This window comes from Hipposideros armiger, unplaced genomic scaffold (genome assembly GCF_001890085.2).
Source record: "Hipposideros armiger isolate ML-2016 unplaced genomic scaffold, ASM189008v1 scaffold_169, whole genome shotgun sequence".
Lineage (NCBI taxonomy): Eukaryota > Metazoa > Chordata > Mammalia > Chiroptera > Hipposideridae > Hipposideros > Hipposideros armiger.
Window position 1 is genome coordinate 361,134 of NW_017731519.1, and position 15,187 is coordinate 376,320.

A 15,187-nucleotide genomic window follows, 5' to 3' on the forward strand; every position below is an offset into this window, starting at 1 on the left:
ACTGGCCCTCATATGTGGGATTCGAACTGGGGCCCTCTGGCGTCCCAAGCCAGCTCTTAACCAACGCGCCACTCGGCTGGCCCAAGTTTATAGTATATAGTTTATATATATACTATATATAAACTATATATATATATATAGTGTTTATATATACTATATATAAACTATATATATATATATATATATACATATATATATATATATAAGGTTTCATATATTCGGGTTGTTTCAAACATATTTCAATTTTTCCAATAACTGAATCTAATACATTTTTAAATTTAAATTGATTAAAATTAAAGTTTAATAATTCAGCTTGTTTTAAGTGGTTAATAGCCTCATGCAGCTACTGGCTACCATACTGGACAGCACAATTCCAGACAATAACCACCACAAAAGATGAGAGCAGGGTGAATAGATCAGAAGTTAAAGATCCTGGTTTTGTTTGGAAGGATGATGCAGATAGAAAAATTTTAGACTCTGTTATGATAAAACTGAAAGACAGTCATTAAAAAATTTTTAAAAAGAAATAGGATCTACAAACTTACAAATCAGGATGAGTGGAATAAAGCAAATTTTACGAATAAAAGGCAGGGGAGGAAAAAACAAAACAAAGGAAAACACATGCTAAACGGAAACCACAAAATAAGTCATTATAAAAAGTCCAAACACATTAGTAATCACAACATACCTAAACAGATTATACTCATTCATTATAATGTCAAGTGACACAAGGAAGAAAAGACAATACATGTATATGATTCAACTTTTATAAATTTTGAAAATGCACAAATATTATGGATTTATATATGACATATATATCATAAATTCATAAAATCATGAACTGGAAGGGTACACACCAAATTCGTGATAATGGTTGTCTCTAGGGAGACTGACAAGGAAAGGGAACCAACGGTGTGTTTTGAACTTCAACGTTATCTGCAACATTTTATTTTGTTAAAAAGATCTGAAGCAAATATGATTAAAAAAATATTCAAATTTGTGAATTCAGACTGGTGGGTACATAGGAATGTTATATTATTTCCTGGATTTTTCTGTACTTAAACTTTTTCCAAAAAAATATTACCAGTATGGGGTGGGGGGAGGACGCTAGACACTAAGCCCAGTTTAACAGTGCCATGTCTATTCCCTAACACAAATTCTATGACTAAGTTTACTCACAGAATTTTCTGTTTCTTAAATGGCTTATAAATCTCGTTCATACACTGCCTCTTCATTTTCTGTTCAAGACACAGAATTCATAATCATTTCATTTCTGCTGATGTGAAAGAACTGGAGTTGGGCAAGATGGGAAGCCAAGAGCACGACAAACGCTGATTCAAAACTCGCCCATTTGCGCTAATGTGGGAGGAGAGTGCGGCAGAGGGAGCATGGATTCCTTCAGCAACTGACCAACTGTGCTATCTGCTTTCTTTCTTTACACAAAGATGCCTGGGTCCTGCATCCGAGGACACTAAAGTGTACTGAAGGGGACACAACTGTATTTTCCTTAAGACTAGAATAGGACCAGCAGTCTTTATCAGGAAAACAAGAAAAGAAATTTGGAGTTTTTAATCTTTAGACCATCCATAAGGAATCAACAGGAAAAACTACCCAATTGCTGAGCTTCTCTTTCAATAAATGGCAGTTACCACCTTACAGAGGGCGCTGTGGGGGTTGAGCCCCATTTTCTCCCTCCAAACTCAGGAAGGTATCAGAAAAGATAGGAAAATCCTTATGCCCTTCGACAGTTGCTTGGGGCCACTTCTAGATGGCATTAGCCTGCAGATTTGTCACTGCAGAGGAGACACTGAGGCTGTGGGAAGAAGCTGGGAAGTTCAAGGCCAGTACCCCCAGGTTACATGTTTCTCAGCCACATAGGAGTAGAAAGAGATTCTCAGCAACAAATGCTGGACTTTATATTAAAGTTCCAAAAAGTCTTTAAATGGAAGCAGAGGCCCTCAGAGTTTTACTTCTAAAATTTTTTGGTTACAGAGCTACTACTTCATAACTTAAGTGAATTAGTTGAGAGCCTAGAGTATGTATGAAAGTCAAGTAACCAATTGCCAGCAGCAATAAAACAAATCTAATCTCAACTCCTGGGCTATCCATGTTAATGTGGAAAAGCTGGGAGTAAACGTAACACTGCAAATAAACCAGATACTGGGGTCTTGGAAAAGAACAAGAGATGAGACCCAGAGGAATAATCCTAATCCTAATCTTAATAACCATGTATACTGTACTATGTGCAGGGCAATGATCTAAACGAGTCCTTCCTCATCACAGTCCTGCGAAGGTAAAAGAGTATCATGTCCATGTTATAAATGAAGAATTGAGACCAGAGAGGTTAAGTAAATTTGCCCAAGATTACCCAGCTGGTAATCTTGCTGGTAGGTGGGAGAGCTGGGATTCAGACTCAGAAAGCTGGCTCAGAGTTCATTCTCGCAACCATTATACCACTCTGAGTAGTCTGTGTGTTTATCTAAATTCAAAACTGGGTGCAGATCTGGGATGCTAGAAGAGCAAAGGGGCTTCCAGTTTGGGATATACTTTAATCTGTGAACCTAGCCAAGGAGTACATAATATGTAAGGGAGTGTTTCACAGTCCCCCTTATTCGTGAACCTCTTGGAATAACACTAAACAATTTCCCATTAAAAATACTGTATGCTGAGATGCACATAAATGTACTATTCTGGTTTTGTAAACAGTCACATACATAGATATAAGTATTGTTATATCACTATTAAAACTAAATACAGAACACCAAACCATTTCTATAATTTTTATAGTATTTTACATTTTTCATGTACTTGCACATTATTCTTGTATTTGATCTTCTCAATAGCACTGAGATGCACAGGGGCAATCTTAGTGTTCCCATTTTACAGATGAAGAATACAGGTTCAAAGAAGTCAAGTGACTTTGCCCCCATAAGGGGTGGCGGCATCCACAATAAACCAGTCTTCAATTTTTACACCAGAGCTCTTAGAAGGATGTTACCTTTGCCCAGATCTAAATAACTTCCAGCAAATGGTAAACACAGTTATGATGTTCTTTGTATTTTTGCAAAACTAATCAGCTGGCTCTGATGTGATAGACATGTGACCACTAAAAGGGGGAATAATAAAATTAAAAATTGTATTGAGAAAAGGTAAAGGAAAGCAACGAGTAGACAAAAAGAATTTAGTTTAAAAAATCTATTATAGGGCCGGCCGAGTGGCTCAATTGGTTAAGAGCTCGCTCAAGAGTGCGAGCTCTGAGCAACAGGGTCCCCGGTTTGATTCACGGCCCGAGCTGAGCTGTGGCTGAGCTGCTAACTGGTGGCAGGATGGCTCAGCTAAGAAAAAAAAAAAATCTATTATATGGCATACATATGGAATGTTAGAAGGAGTCTTTGAATTTCACACTTTGATCACTTCAAGTCTTTGGTATGTTTATCTCCCACATACACCATGCCTAATACTCACTACTCTGCACAAAGTAGAATTTAAGTAATTCCGTCCAGTATTGTAAAAAACCATAGCTTACACCCAAAAAGAAAACAAAGAGAGAAGGACAGAAAAGAAAAAGACATTTAAAAAACACCTCTCAGGGTAGGCAGTCTTTGTTTTTATCTTTGTATGAGGTCAAAATAATCAAGATATAATTTTGAAATATCACTTTATACCTTCCAAAACAACTTTTTAAATAAAATTAATCAATTTGTAATCTAGAACACTGAAATAAAAATCCATCCACTAGATTTTCCAAGCCATAAAGCTTTTATTCTTATTTGATGAGTTCCAAAAACAAAAGCACCTGCTCATTTTTTAAATCCAATGTCTAAGTAATGGTGGCTTAGTACTTACATTACAATCTCTGTAAAATATGCAAGTGTATTTACATGCTCCTGGTTATAGGAGAGTATCCCTATTATTCTACATACAGAAATTAATGAAGATGGTATATCTTTGAAATAATAAATCCAGCAGTTCATGGTGGAGTTTGAGAAAATATGAAGGCTTTGACTCTTAGTACTCAAAGATATCAATACTTGAGTGAGGAAATTGTGTGTGTACCTTGTATATAACCCTACAGTCTATCTGTTACTGAAATACTCCGAAGGTTCCATGATAATATGCCTCTCCCAGAAGCAGAGGCCTAGACCCTGAGGCCTGCCTTAGGGCATGATCACAGATAATAATGACTTGTTGAGTAACTTTCTCTGACTGACACCTAGAAGCAATGGCATTGGCCTATATCTTAATAAAGACAACATTTTAACCAAATCAACACTGACATATTTACATAATTCTTGATTCTTCCTTGTTTCATTCATCGGGCACCTTTATTCAAGTGAAAATACATAAGGTTATTAGAAATAAACATTTATGGGGAGCATTATGGTGTGGTAGCTAAGAGTAAAATTCTTGCGTAATAGAGAGCTGGGTTAGAATTCCTGGTTCTATCACTTCCTAGCCGTGTGACCCAGGGGGAATTCTTTAATTTCACCAGTATTTTAATCTCTCAATATTTTCACTGTGTCAGAGAAAAGCTGAGGGCCCAGTGGTTCAGAGCACAGGCCCTGGAGCCAGACCACCAGGACTGCAATCCCAGCTTGGATATTCACTGTCACTTGCGCCTTCTGCAAAATGGCAGTGTGAAGAATATATAACTTGCCAGGTGGTTGGGAGAATTCATAATGCAAAGGGCTCAGAACACTGCCTGAGTCATAGAAAGCCAGCTACATGCTATTTATTGTGGCTGTCAATATCACTATCTGTGATATGAGGATAGTCTCATCAAACTGAGACAATAAAATGAAATTACATCATAATACTTCCCATATATATTTCTAATAACTTCACATATTTTTTTTTTATTAAAACGAGGTGCCTAATGAATACAAAGCACATAGCTCAGGTCTGGTACATCCAGGCGTTCAATAAATGGTAGCTATTTAAATAGTAACAAATGTATTTATATGTTACTGATAAAAGTTTTTCTTAAAATATTAAATTTTAGAAGCAATTTTGAAATTTAAATCCATTTTTTCTATTTCCCTACTTCTGAATATGCATATTATTTACATTATGTGTGACTGAATATGCATTCGCCTTGGACATATCTAAATGTTTCTGGACATGTCCACAAGATATATGAATACTAGACTCCATAAAAATCTTGAACAGGAACCAATATGTGATTCAACTGAACTCTTCTAAGAAGACAATGAAATGTACAATAAATAAGCAGTCAGTGAAAAAATAAAAGAATTCAACATTGATTTGGTTTGTTACCCTCAACAGTGATTTTTAAATTACTCAGGAGACTAACATCATATTTCAACATACTAGGTACTCTGAAAGCAGACAGCTTAAATGGTGTTTATTTCAATCACCATTTCCAAACGGTAACATGCAGGAAAGTGGAATATATTTAACTTTCGTATAAATGAAAGGAGTTTTTAGGGAAAAAATATAGGAAAAGAGGATCACTTGATAAATGATTTGCCAGGAGAATTTTAATGTTTTGTGGCGATATTTGTAAATACATTTTTTTCTGTAAGAAGAATCAGCCATGTAAAAATGAACCAGATTAAATCTTATGTTCTTTCAAAAGCACTACATTTGTTAGTTGGTTACTGAACATTTACTCCTAATTGCAGTTAATTAGATATCCAGTGTGAGATATTCTTGCTCCCTATCTGCTGCCATTTGTCCTCCTACAAAATGGAAGCTTGGCGCTTACTATAAGCCTATTATTTCAATGTAGTTCTCTTAATAATTAAAAATATTATTGTCACAATAATGAACATCCATTGACTGTTTTACACGTGCTAGGCACTGTCCTAAGAACTTTGCATTCACCATTTCGTTTAATTCCTCTAACAACCCAATGAGGTAGAACATAATTTTATCCTGGTTTTACAGACATGAAAACTGAGTCTCAGAATTAGGAACTTAGAAGCTTAGGAAAAAATTAAGAAAAATGCCTTAAATCATACAGCTAATAAACAGTAAATCCAGACCAAATTGGACAAGTATACAAACTAATTAAACGTATAGTTTCTTGTCTTGAAAACAATTTATTCATGTATTAATTCAACAAATAGTTACAGTACCTGTGCTAGGTGATATGGGGGATAAAAAAAAAGATCAGAACTATCAAAGACTTCATGCTTAACTAGAATTAGGACGATTACGAAGTTAATTCAAAATTAAGTAATCAATCAAATAACATGTACCACCTTAGAAACATAGTGCCACACAACCACCTTTAAAACACAAGAGAGAAGTTAAAAGAAAGGCATTGGGACCAAGAAGTCACTGAATCTTTACTAAGGAGGGAGGATGGCTACTGTATACAATCAAATCTCGACTGTATTCTTGACTGTATTAACAGGCCTTGAATTTAACTTCCTCATACTGCAAAGAAAGCAAGACTTCACAGAAAGACCAATGACATCACTAGCAACAAACTAGTACTGATTCCCTTAAGATTAAAAAAAACAAAACGAAGAGCTATAACCCTTAACCTTTAAACCAAACAACGTTTTGTCAGTGTTTTTTCTTTGGCCATTCAGTCTGGCCAAATCTTTAAATGTTCCCATTGCTCATAGCTTTTCTTGTGGCTTATTATCACTTCTTGTCATGAATTATAAATACTTGCATATGTATATTATCTACTCTGTCAGACTGAAATCCATAAAATAAGGGCATTTACTCATTCACTTCCAAAAGAGTTGAAAAAAAAAAATAATGCACTTACGTTCCCATGGTGATGGTACCTTGCATGAAGGTAATGTTCAATAAATGTTTATTTCACATGGAGTGAGTGAATGAATAAAATGAACAACCCTGCCATTCTGGAGTCTTTACTCAAATATAGGTTCCATATCAATATTAACTCAATTAAACGTCATAAGTATTTATAGATGGCATACTACATGTCAGGTCCTTTCATATTCAGACCCAGAAACTCAATATGGTTAAGATGGCAATTCTTCCCAAATTGATTTATAGATTTAATTCAATCCCTATCAAAATCATAGCAGGTATTTTAGTAGAAATTTACAAGCTGATCCTAAAATTTATATGAAAATGTAAAGGATGTTAAAAGCCAAAACAATTTTGAAAAAGAATTAAGTGGAGAACTGACATTACCAGATATCAGATCTTACTATAAAACCATAGTAACCAAGATAATGTGGTATTAATGTTAGGAATAGACATATGGATAATGGAACACAATTCAGAGCCCCAAAATAAACCTTTCCATTTATGATGAATTGATTTTCAGGAAAGGTACCTAGACAACTCAGTGGAAAAAGGATTGTCTTTTCAACAATTAGTGCTGGGACAACTAGATATCCACATTCCAAAAAATAAAAAAATAAACCTTTATCTCACTCACACTATACCCAAAATTAACTCAAAATGGATCACAGACCTAAATATAAAAGTTCTAGAAGAAAATATCTGTAATCTTGGATTAAGCAAAGACTTAAAATGTTTGTTCTTCAAAAAACAGTATTTTTAAAAAGCCACAGACCGCAAGAAAACATCTAAATATCATATATCTGATAAAGGACTTGTATCTAGAAAATATAAAGAACTCTTACAACTCAACAATAAAAAATTTAAAAATAGGCAAAGTATCTGAATAGACATTTCACCTAAGATATACATTGTGCTAGGAGGCATATGAAAAGGTTCTTATTATCATTAGTTATTATGGAAATGTAAATTAAATTCATTAGAATGGCTACAGCAAAAAAAACTAACAATACCAAGTATGAGAAAGGGCGTGGAGAAACTGGAACTCTCATGCATTGATGGTACAATTACTTTAGAAAACAATTTTCAAGTTCCTTAAAATGTTAAAAGAGACTTTCATACCACCCACCAGTTGCACCTTTAGGAAACTTCCCAAGAGAAATGAAAACATGTCCATGAAATACTTACATACAAATATTTATGGCAGTATTATTTATAACTGAAAACTGGAACAATCCAAATGTCCATCAACTTGTGAAAGGATAAACAAAAAGTCGTACATCTATTCAACTGAGTATTATTGGGCAATAAAAAAGAATAAAGTACTGATACATGCTGTAATATGCATGGACCTCAAAAACATTATGCTGAGTGAAAGAAACCAGACACAAAAGACTACATACTGTCAGATTCCTTTTATATAAAATTTCCAGAAAAGGCAAACCTATGGAGAGATTAGTGGTTGCCTAGGACTGGGGTGGGAATAGGCACTGGCTGCAAACAACGTAAGAGACCTTTTTGGAATGACAGAAATGGCTTAAAACTGGATTATGGTAATGTTACACAACTTTAAATTTATTAAAAATCATTGATTTGTATACTCTAAATAGATGAATGGACTTTATGGTAAGTAGATCATACCTCAATAGAGTTTCTTAAAATTTTTTTTTAAAGGAAATAATACTCCCAACCACACTGCTTGAGAGGATCATTCAGCAATGGCGGTGGTACTTTCAATCTTCTTTTAAAACCAGATTAGTTGTAAAAAATCACATCCCATTATTTTCAATAATATGCATTTCTTTGATTTCTAGTAAAACTAACCATTTTCATCTAGAGTCTGTTATTTTTCTTATAAGGACATACATCTTTTCCATAAGGACACATGAGATTCTTTGTACTTTAAAAATAGCAAACTTTTTTCAGTGATGGGTGGTACAAATATTTTTACCAGTTTTTCATAAATTTTTAAAGTGTTTTTTCTGCCATACTGAAATATTCATTTTCATGTAGTCAACTGTATCTTCATTTTCATTTATAGAGTCTGTCTCTGGTGTTATGACATGATATTCTTATGAAAGATTAATCATAAATCTTGAATATTATTAGTTAAGCATCCCTCGTGCCAAGCCCAGCACTATTGGGCCTTTCCATTTAAAAAAAAAAGCAATAAAACATAATTTCATAGTTCAGCCTTTTTTTCCCTTAAACCTTTAAGTATAAAGAAACACTAATGTTTACATCCCAAATTCATGGAAAATCACCTCATTAGAGAATTTCTGATGTGATACACAAGACGTTTTCAATAGTTCTAGTGATGATGAAGTGTAAAATTAACAAGAGTTATTTTATGTGTTTGCTGTTGCTAATCATGCCAGGACTATGACTCTAGGCCTCACTGGCTGATGGCCTCTGCATAGAACATCAGGTCACCACCTAACAATGTGACCACCGCAGTCATTCATTAGATTCATAGAGGTTTGACTAGAACACTCCAGAACTCAGTCACACATTGTCCCACCACCACCTGAGTCCATGAACATTATCATATTCCCTGCTATTCCACTCACTATTAATAGGTGGTGACCCACTGACCCACCACCCATTAGGTAGGTATTAAATATAGGAAACAACTTTATTTAAATCTCACAAACTCAGAAAGAGATTTAATGATAACTGAAGAACTCCTCACTGATAGGTGCTGTACTATTTCAAAAAAATACTACTGCAGTTATTAAAAAAAATTTGGTTTAATGCAGCTATGACTACCACATACAGAGATATAAATAAAACTCACCAAGATATGACTAAGAAATGTCATATGAACATTTTACACTAATGTGGATATTATGGCCTTTAAGTTGTATAACTGAGGGCCTGGTCATGTTAAGATACAATCTGAAGAGGCATTCAAATGCCCGGTAACAGAGAATGACTTTGTTTTTGTCTTTGTATATTTGAATCTTATCCATATTTTCCAGACCAGCCCCAAATTCAACCTTCTTTCCTTATCTATCCTACAGCTTTAGAATCTATACTATACATTCTGGAACATATACACAGGCTTAATATTATTGAATTGTTTTGTATCTGCTACTCTTATCACCTCATTGAATATAAGCTTCACGAGAGCAAACTGTGTATTCCTATGGCATTAAAGCAATGTAGAACTATAGATGCTCTTATTATTTTTAAAATTTTATTACATTTTCATTCCAAATGTTTTATTATTAATACGTCTTACTCTGCAGAACAGCCTAAACAGGTGCTCATTAAATAACTTCTTGATTTCTGGGAAAAGGTGAAAAAAAGGGCCAAGACGTTAAAAAGTATTGTGGGGGCACTTTTAAAACTTATTATAACGTAGACTAGGCAGTCCTCTAGTCAAGAAAAATAATGTGGACTATTATGTAAATGTTTTAGCAGTTATCCCAGCTTTACAGATCTCCAAGAGCTATGCACGGATTGTGTCCAGTTCTTTTCTTTGCATCTAGGCAGGGTTTACCTAATGATAATGGTTTCCAATGTAAGTTCCAGTGAACTCCAGGATTCCATGAGGCAGCTTTAAGGTTTGAACGATAGATGGGACGGCCATGGTAGCTGTGTTTAATTTGTGGCGCTCCTGTCCAGGTCTTTGGGCTCCAGGTATAAATGAAAAGCCTTCCTATTTTTCAAGGAGAAGTTTGTCATCTCTGGAGAACACTCTGATATCCTGAGGGATGATACACAGGTGACTGTACACACGTCTGCCCCTAATCCCAGGATGCTTGGCTAGCTTCTTCATGGGGGCTCCCTGCCTTCCACAGAAATAAAACAATAATCAAAATCCAATTCCTCTACTGCTCCTCTTCCCTTCTATTTCCTTAAGAGAAGTGGACAGTGAAGCAAAGTAAGAGTAATGGTTTCACCAACTCTGGCTCTTAAGCAACAATAAGGTTTCTACCACATCAAGGTCCACCATCATACATAAAGGGTTCATGTACATCTAACCTACTGTTCATCTAAATTTGTTAATTCCCAGGAAAGCAGATGGCAGCAACTAACTCTGAAACCTATTTCTTGATGATTAGTTCCTTTGACTCTACTAGAATTCCCGACCTTACCGTAAACCTCAGATAAAATGCTGAAAATGGTGGCATCATTTTAATACCCTCGTTCTAGTACAAGAGGGCTAGAAAAACAATTCTTTCATAAAAATTAAGTTTAAATAAGAAACCTCAAGTATTAGTACTCTCAATATGCCATCCATCTTCTTAGGCTGGGAGTCTCTTTGGATTTTTTAAATTCTTCTTGACTCACCCAGTACTAAAGGAAGAGAATGAGTATATGTTTGCAGGTAAGGACTTTGGACCCATAGCATCTAATTAAATCTTTGCTACTAGCTATTGGTTGGTGAGACATTGGGCAATTCATGTCTGTAAGCCCCAATTCAATGGTGATAACATGTCTCAAAGTGTTCTGAGTATTAAATGAGATAATGAATGCAAGTCAAACTCTTTCCACAGTAAGAAGCACACAGTATGTGCGCAAACTCCAAGATTTTAAAAAAACTGCTTTAATTGTTTTTTAAAAAATTTTTTAAAATTCTTAGTAATGACAGATATGAAGGTTCAAGCTCTTCTGTATTTTTAAAAATTCAATATTTTAAAACAATATTCACTCACACACACAAATCAGCTCACAGTCTTTAATTGATGAGGCAGGGTATTATTTGTAATTTTGCTTCAAATTTAATACCCTCACTGGCTGACACTTGGAAACACTGGGGCAGGCAGTAGGAGGGTGCAAAGCATTTTCTCAGGAACAGCAGCCACACATCGGTTTTCTCCGGGTGGAGGAAAAGCTTCCCTTCCCTCCCTGGGACAATGACAAGTCGCAGCTGGACTCGGAGGGAAATAGGCGTTCTTGTGCGAGATACTTGGTATTCGGGGACTGCGCGGAAGGGGACATAATAGTCTGCAAGGAGCAGAAGACGAGACTAATATGACCCCAGTTCCCTCTCTGTACACAGAGGTGCCGGAGAGCGCGGACCCCGCCTTCTCCGACTGCGTGTGGGTTTGGGTCGCGTGAGTGGATCTGGTGGCCATTGCCCTTGACAGCCACAGCGGCCACCCCAGACGCGGGTCGTCTATCACGTTGCCAACTCCGCCGCTCCCGCCGCGAACTGCGGGGCAGGTCCGGCGGCCCCGGGCCCCGCCTGCGCAGTCCCCAGCCTTGATTGACACCAGAGTTGGTACATACGGGTCTGTAGCGGAGGCGAGCAGGGGGGTAAGCGCTATTTTAAACATGGCTTTCCTTCTCCCTTAGCCTCAGAGCCATCGCGGCGCACCCAGCCGTGGGCACGGCCCACATGGGAATAAACCCAACATCTGCCCGACTTATTTATTTTTTTCCATCTCCCTACGCATGTACTTGTTTTCCTCCTCTCTTTGGTTTCCCTCCCCACTAAGCAAAACCTGGCAGTTTGCAGAGAAAACTCCCCTCCTAAAAGAGGGCATAGAAAGCGCTTTTGCTTCTTGTTGGAGGTGGAAACCATTCCAGAGAGAATGAGTTCAAAAAGAGGGAAAGCCGCGTCGCTGGTCATAAAGTGACACTCAGAGATCGATGAGGACCGAGAGAGCGAAAGGAGGGAGAAATGTCTGCAACAAGCATCTGAAAATAAACGTGAAGAGCAAAGAGATTCACAATCCCGAGTTACTACGAAGCGCATTCCGCGCAAGCCACAGCACTGACAAGATACGCTGTAAGAACAATTTGAAGGCCTTTGAAATTTTTTTTTTGTAAGACTTACCTTTCTCTTCGGCATAATGACTATGTTCGTGCAGCTAAAAAGTAAAGCAACCGGTTGGAACTGCTGGCTCCGCCGCTGGATGTTGCCGCCGCCGCTGCAGCTCCTTACGCGCGGGGCACGGCCTCTCCGACCTGCACCTCCGCGGCTCCCTCCAGGGGCCCTCTACTCTCTCGCCTCGCCGCTCCTCCAATGAGGAGCGCCGGCAGCCGGCCGCGAGGCCCCATTGGCTGTGGTAACGTTCTAAATTCCACGAGGGCACGCCTACCTTTGCGCGTTCAGTACGCACTATTGCAGTTTCCACTTCACCGAAAAATCTGCCTGGCGACTGAGCATGCCCAGTTCAACTAATAACCCCCCCACCCCACAAGATCCTGGGGTTTCATTCTTTTGCTGCTCCCTGTTTTGATTGTATCAGTGTGGGCCTTCATAGGGAGGAAAAAGAATAAGGATGGACACATTAACTTTATAATGTGAATGTATACACAACTGACACTGCATACGTTTGCTACCCATAAAGGCTTGTAATAAATGTTATATGATGGAGACTTGTAAGAGTGGGAAGGTAGTCTGTTCGGAAAGAGTCTGGCAGTCTTTAAGGGTCTTGGTTTTCCCTTATAGATATCTGGTGGTATCTAGTGATATCCCTAAAATTGCTTGGCTCCAATTACCTAAAATCTGGATTAGAAATCACTCACTAATCCACCCTATTCCAATCTAGGCTTGAAGATGAATAGTATATATTTGTTACGGAAATAAGAAAAAGAATAAACAAGGTCGAAACATTATTTTATATTTGAAGCATATGTTTAAATATACATAATATAAATATGCATAATTTGATATTTTTCAAAGTTCTGCAAATTATTACAAGAACACTTCTGAATTTATTTTATGAGATCAGTTTTATCCTGATACCAAAACCAGTGAAAGACCTCAAAAGAAAAGAGAGCTAAGACAAATATCCTTCATAAACATAGACAAAAAATCTTGAACGAAATTTTAGTAAATGAACCCATTTAAACTAAAAACCTATTACGAAACCCATTTAGTAAATGAAATGACATTTAAAAGATACTACATCATGACCAGTGCAGTTTATCTTGGGAATGTAAAGTTGGTTTAATATATGAAAATCATCCAGTGTAATTCACCATATTGATAGAATAAAGGGAAAAAATTATGATCATTTCAACAGATACAGGAAAAGCACTAGTGAATGGGTAAACAAATTGTGGTAAACACATACAATGGAATACTACTCAGCAATAAAAAAGAAACAAAATAATACTAGATGGATGGATGAATGTCAAAAACAAAATGTTGCATGAAAGAAGTCAAATATTAATACAAAAAGCCATGCTGAATAATTCCATTCATGTGAAATTTTACAAAAAGCAAAATTAGGCAAGGTTACTTTCATAATCGTATTAGAAGGCAAAAGTTCACATCACAGGAGAGTATATCAAAGCCTTACAGTACAAATATGGCCAAATCCACTTTGGTCACACAGAGGCTGCAAATGTGTATAAAACAATGTTATAAATTAATTAATTTTGATGCTTGATTTTTTCTTTATTTCAAAATAATGAATTGGTATCCTAGCAAAGTCCAGAAGTGGTCAAAAACTTTCTTTTCTGTAATATCTTAAGGAAATCATGGATTTTTATATATCTGGTGTGCTACAATCTATTGCCATTATTACTTTTTTTTTTTTGATGCTCACACTGCCTCAATATGAGAGAGCCTTTTCAAGTTAGTGCCTATGTCCTTTTGACATGATCCCAATTGCATTTGATGGATTCCTTGATTCCAGGCATTCAGTAGATCACATTATACTTAAAAGAACTGGGATAAAACCAGTTCTTTGTTTTAGAACTGGATAGAAACTTACGTAAAGCGGTTAATACTTTTACTATAAAAATAATATTTATAATGAAGCTGTCTTGGAAGAGAATTGATTTGCATAGTGCTTGATGGCTTTAAAAAAAGTGAAGACATTTATTTATTTATTTATTTATTATTTTTTTTATTGTGGAATTGGGGGAGGGAACAGCATTGGGGAATCGAGGAAGGGGAACAGACAAGTTGCTGTCCTTTTGCTCCTCAGTCCAGTTGTGGAGGATGTTGCTTCACTGGCCCAAGTTGGCACCATCATTGCGCTTTTCCCGGGTGAGGCAGATCAGTCACNGCGGCTGCTGGCCGCTCATGCTGGCTGCTGGCTACACACGGTAGCCCATGGCAACCCATTGCAGCAGGGGCTGCAGCCTATGCCATCGCTGGCGACTCAGGACAGCCCAGCTCCAGGTCGAGCTGCTGTTCGGCATCTTAGCTGTAGAGGGCAGTGTCACTGGCCCTCATATGTGGGATCCGAACCAGGGCCTTCTGGCATCCCAAGCCAGCTCCCAACCAATGCGCCACTCGGCTGGCCCAAAAGTGAAGACATTTTTAATAAGATATGTGTGGGAAGGGTGCTGAGCAACACTTGAAATCTGGGTTGAATTGTTGTATTTCTTTATGGAGATAAAAAGGTGTCACAACAAAGGTGGGACTAGGGTGAATTTTTTTCCATCTGTGATGAAAAGTGAGTCACAAAATTGGTTTCTTTAGTTAATATTTTTCAAGGGTAACCAATCAACAACA

General features: G+C 36.9%; 1 protein-coding gene across 7 annotated transcripts in view; it reads right to left on the reverse strand.

Annotated features, from left to right (window-relative positions):
• The window catches only part of HMGN3 (high mobility group nucleosomal binding domain 3), a 29,123-nt gene extending 16,388 nt beyond the window's left edge, over window positions 1-12,735 (reverse strand). For 4 of the 7 annotated variants that reach the window (XM_019651926.1, XM_019651922.1, XM_019651921.1 and 1 more), the window contains exon 1: window positions 12,548-12,735. In XM_019651926.1, the coding sequence (XP_019507471.1) occupies window positions 12,548-12,562 (15 nt within the window). In that variant the 5' untranslated portion in view covers window positions 12,563-12,735. The remainder of the gene's footprint in view (window positions 1-12,547) is intronic. The other 3 variants (XM_019651927.1, XM_019651925.1, XM_019651924.1) reach the window with 2 other exon arrangements.
• Between the last annotated feature and the right edge of the window lie 2,452 nt (window positions 12,736-15,187).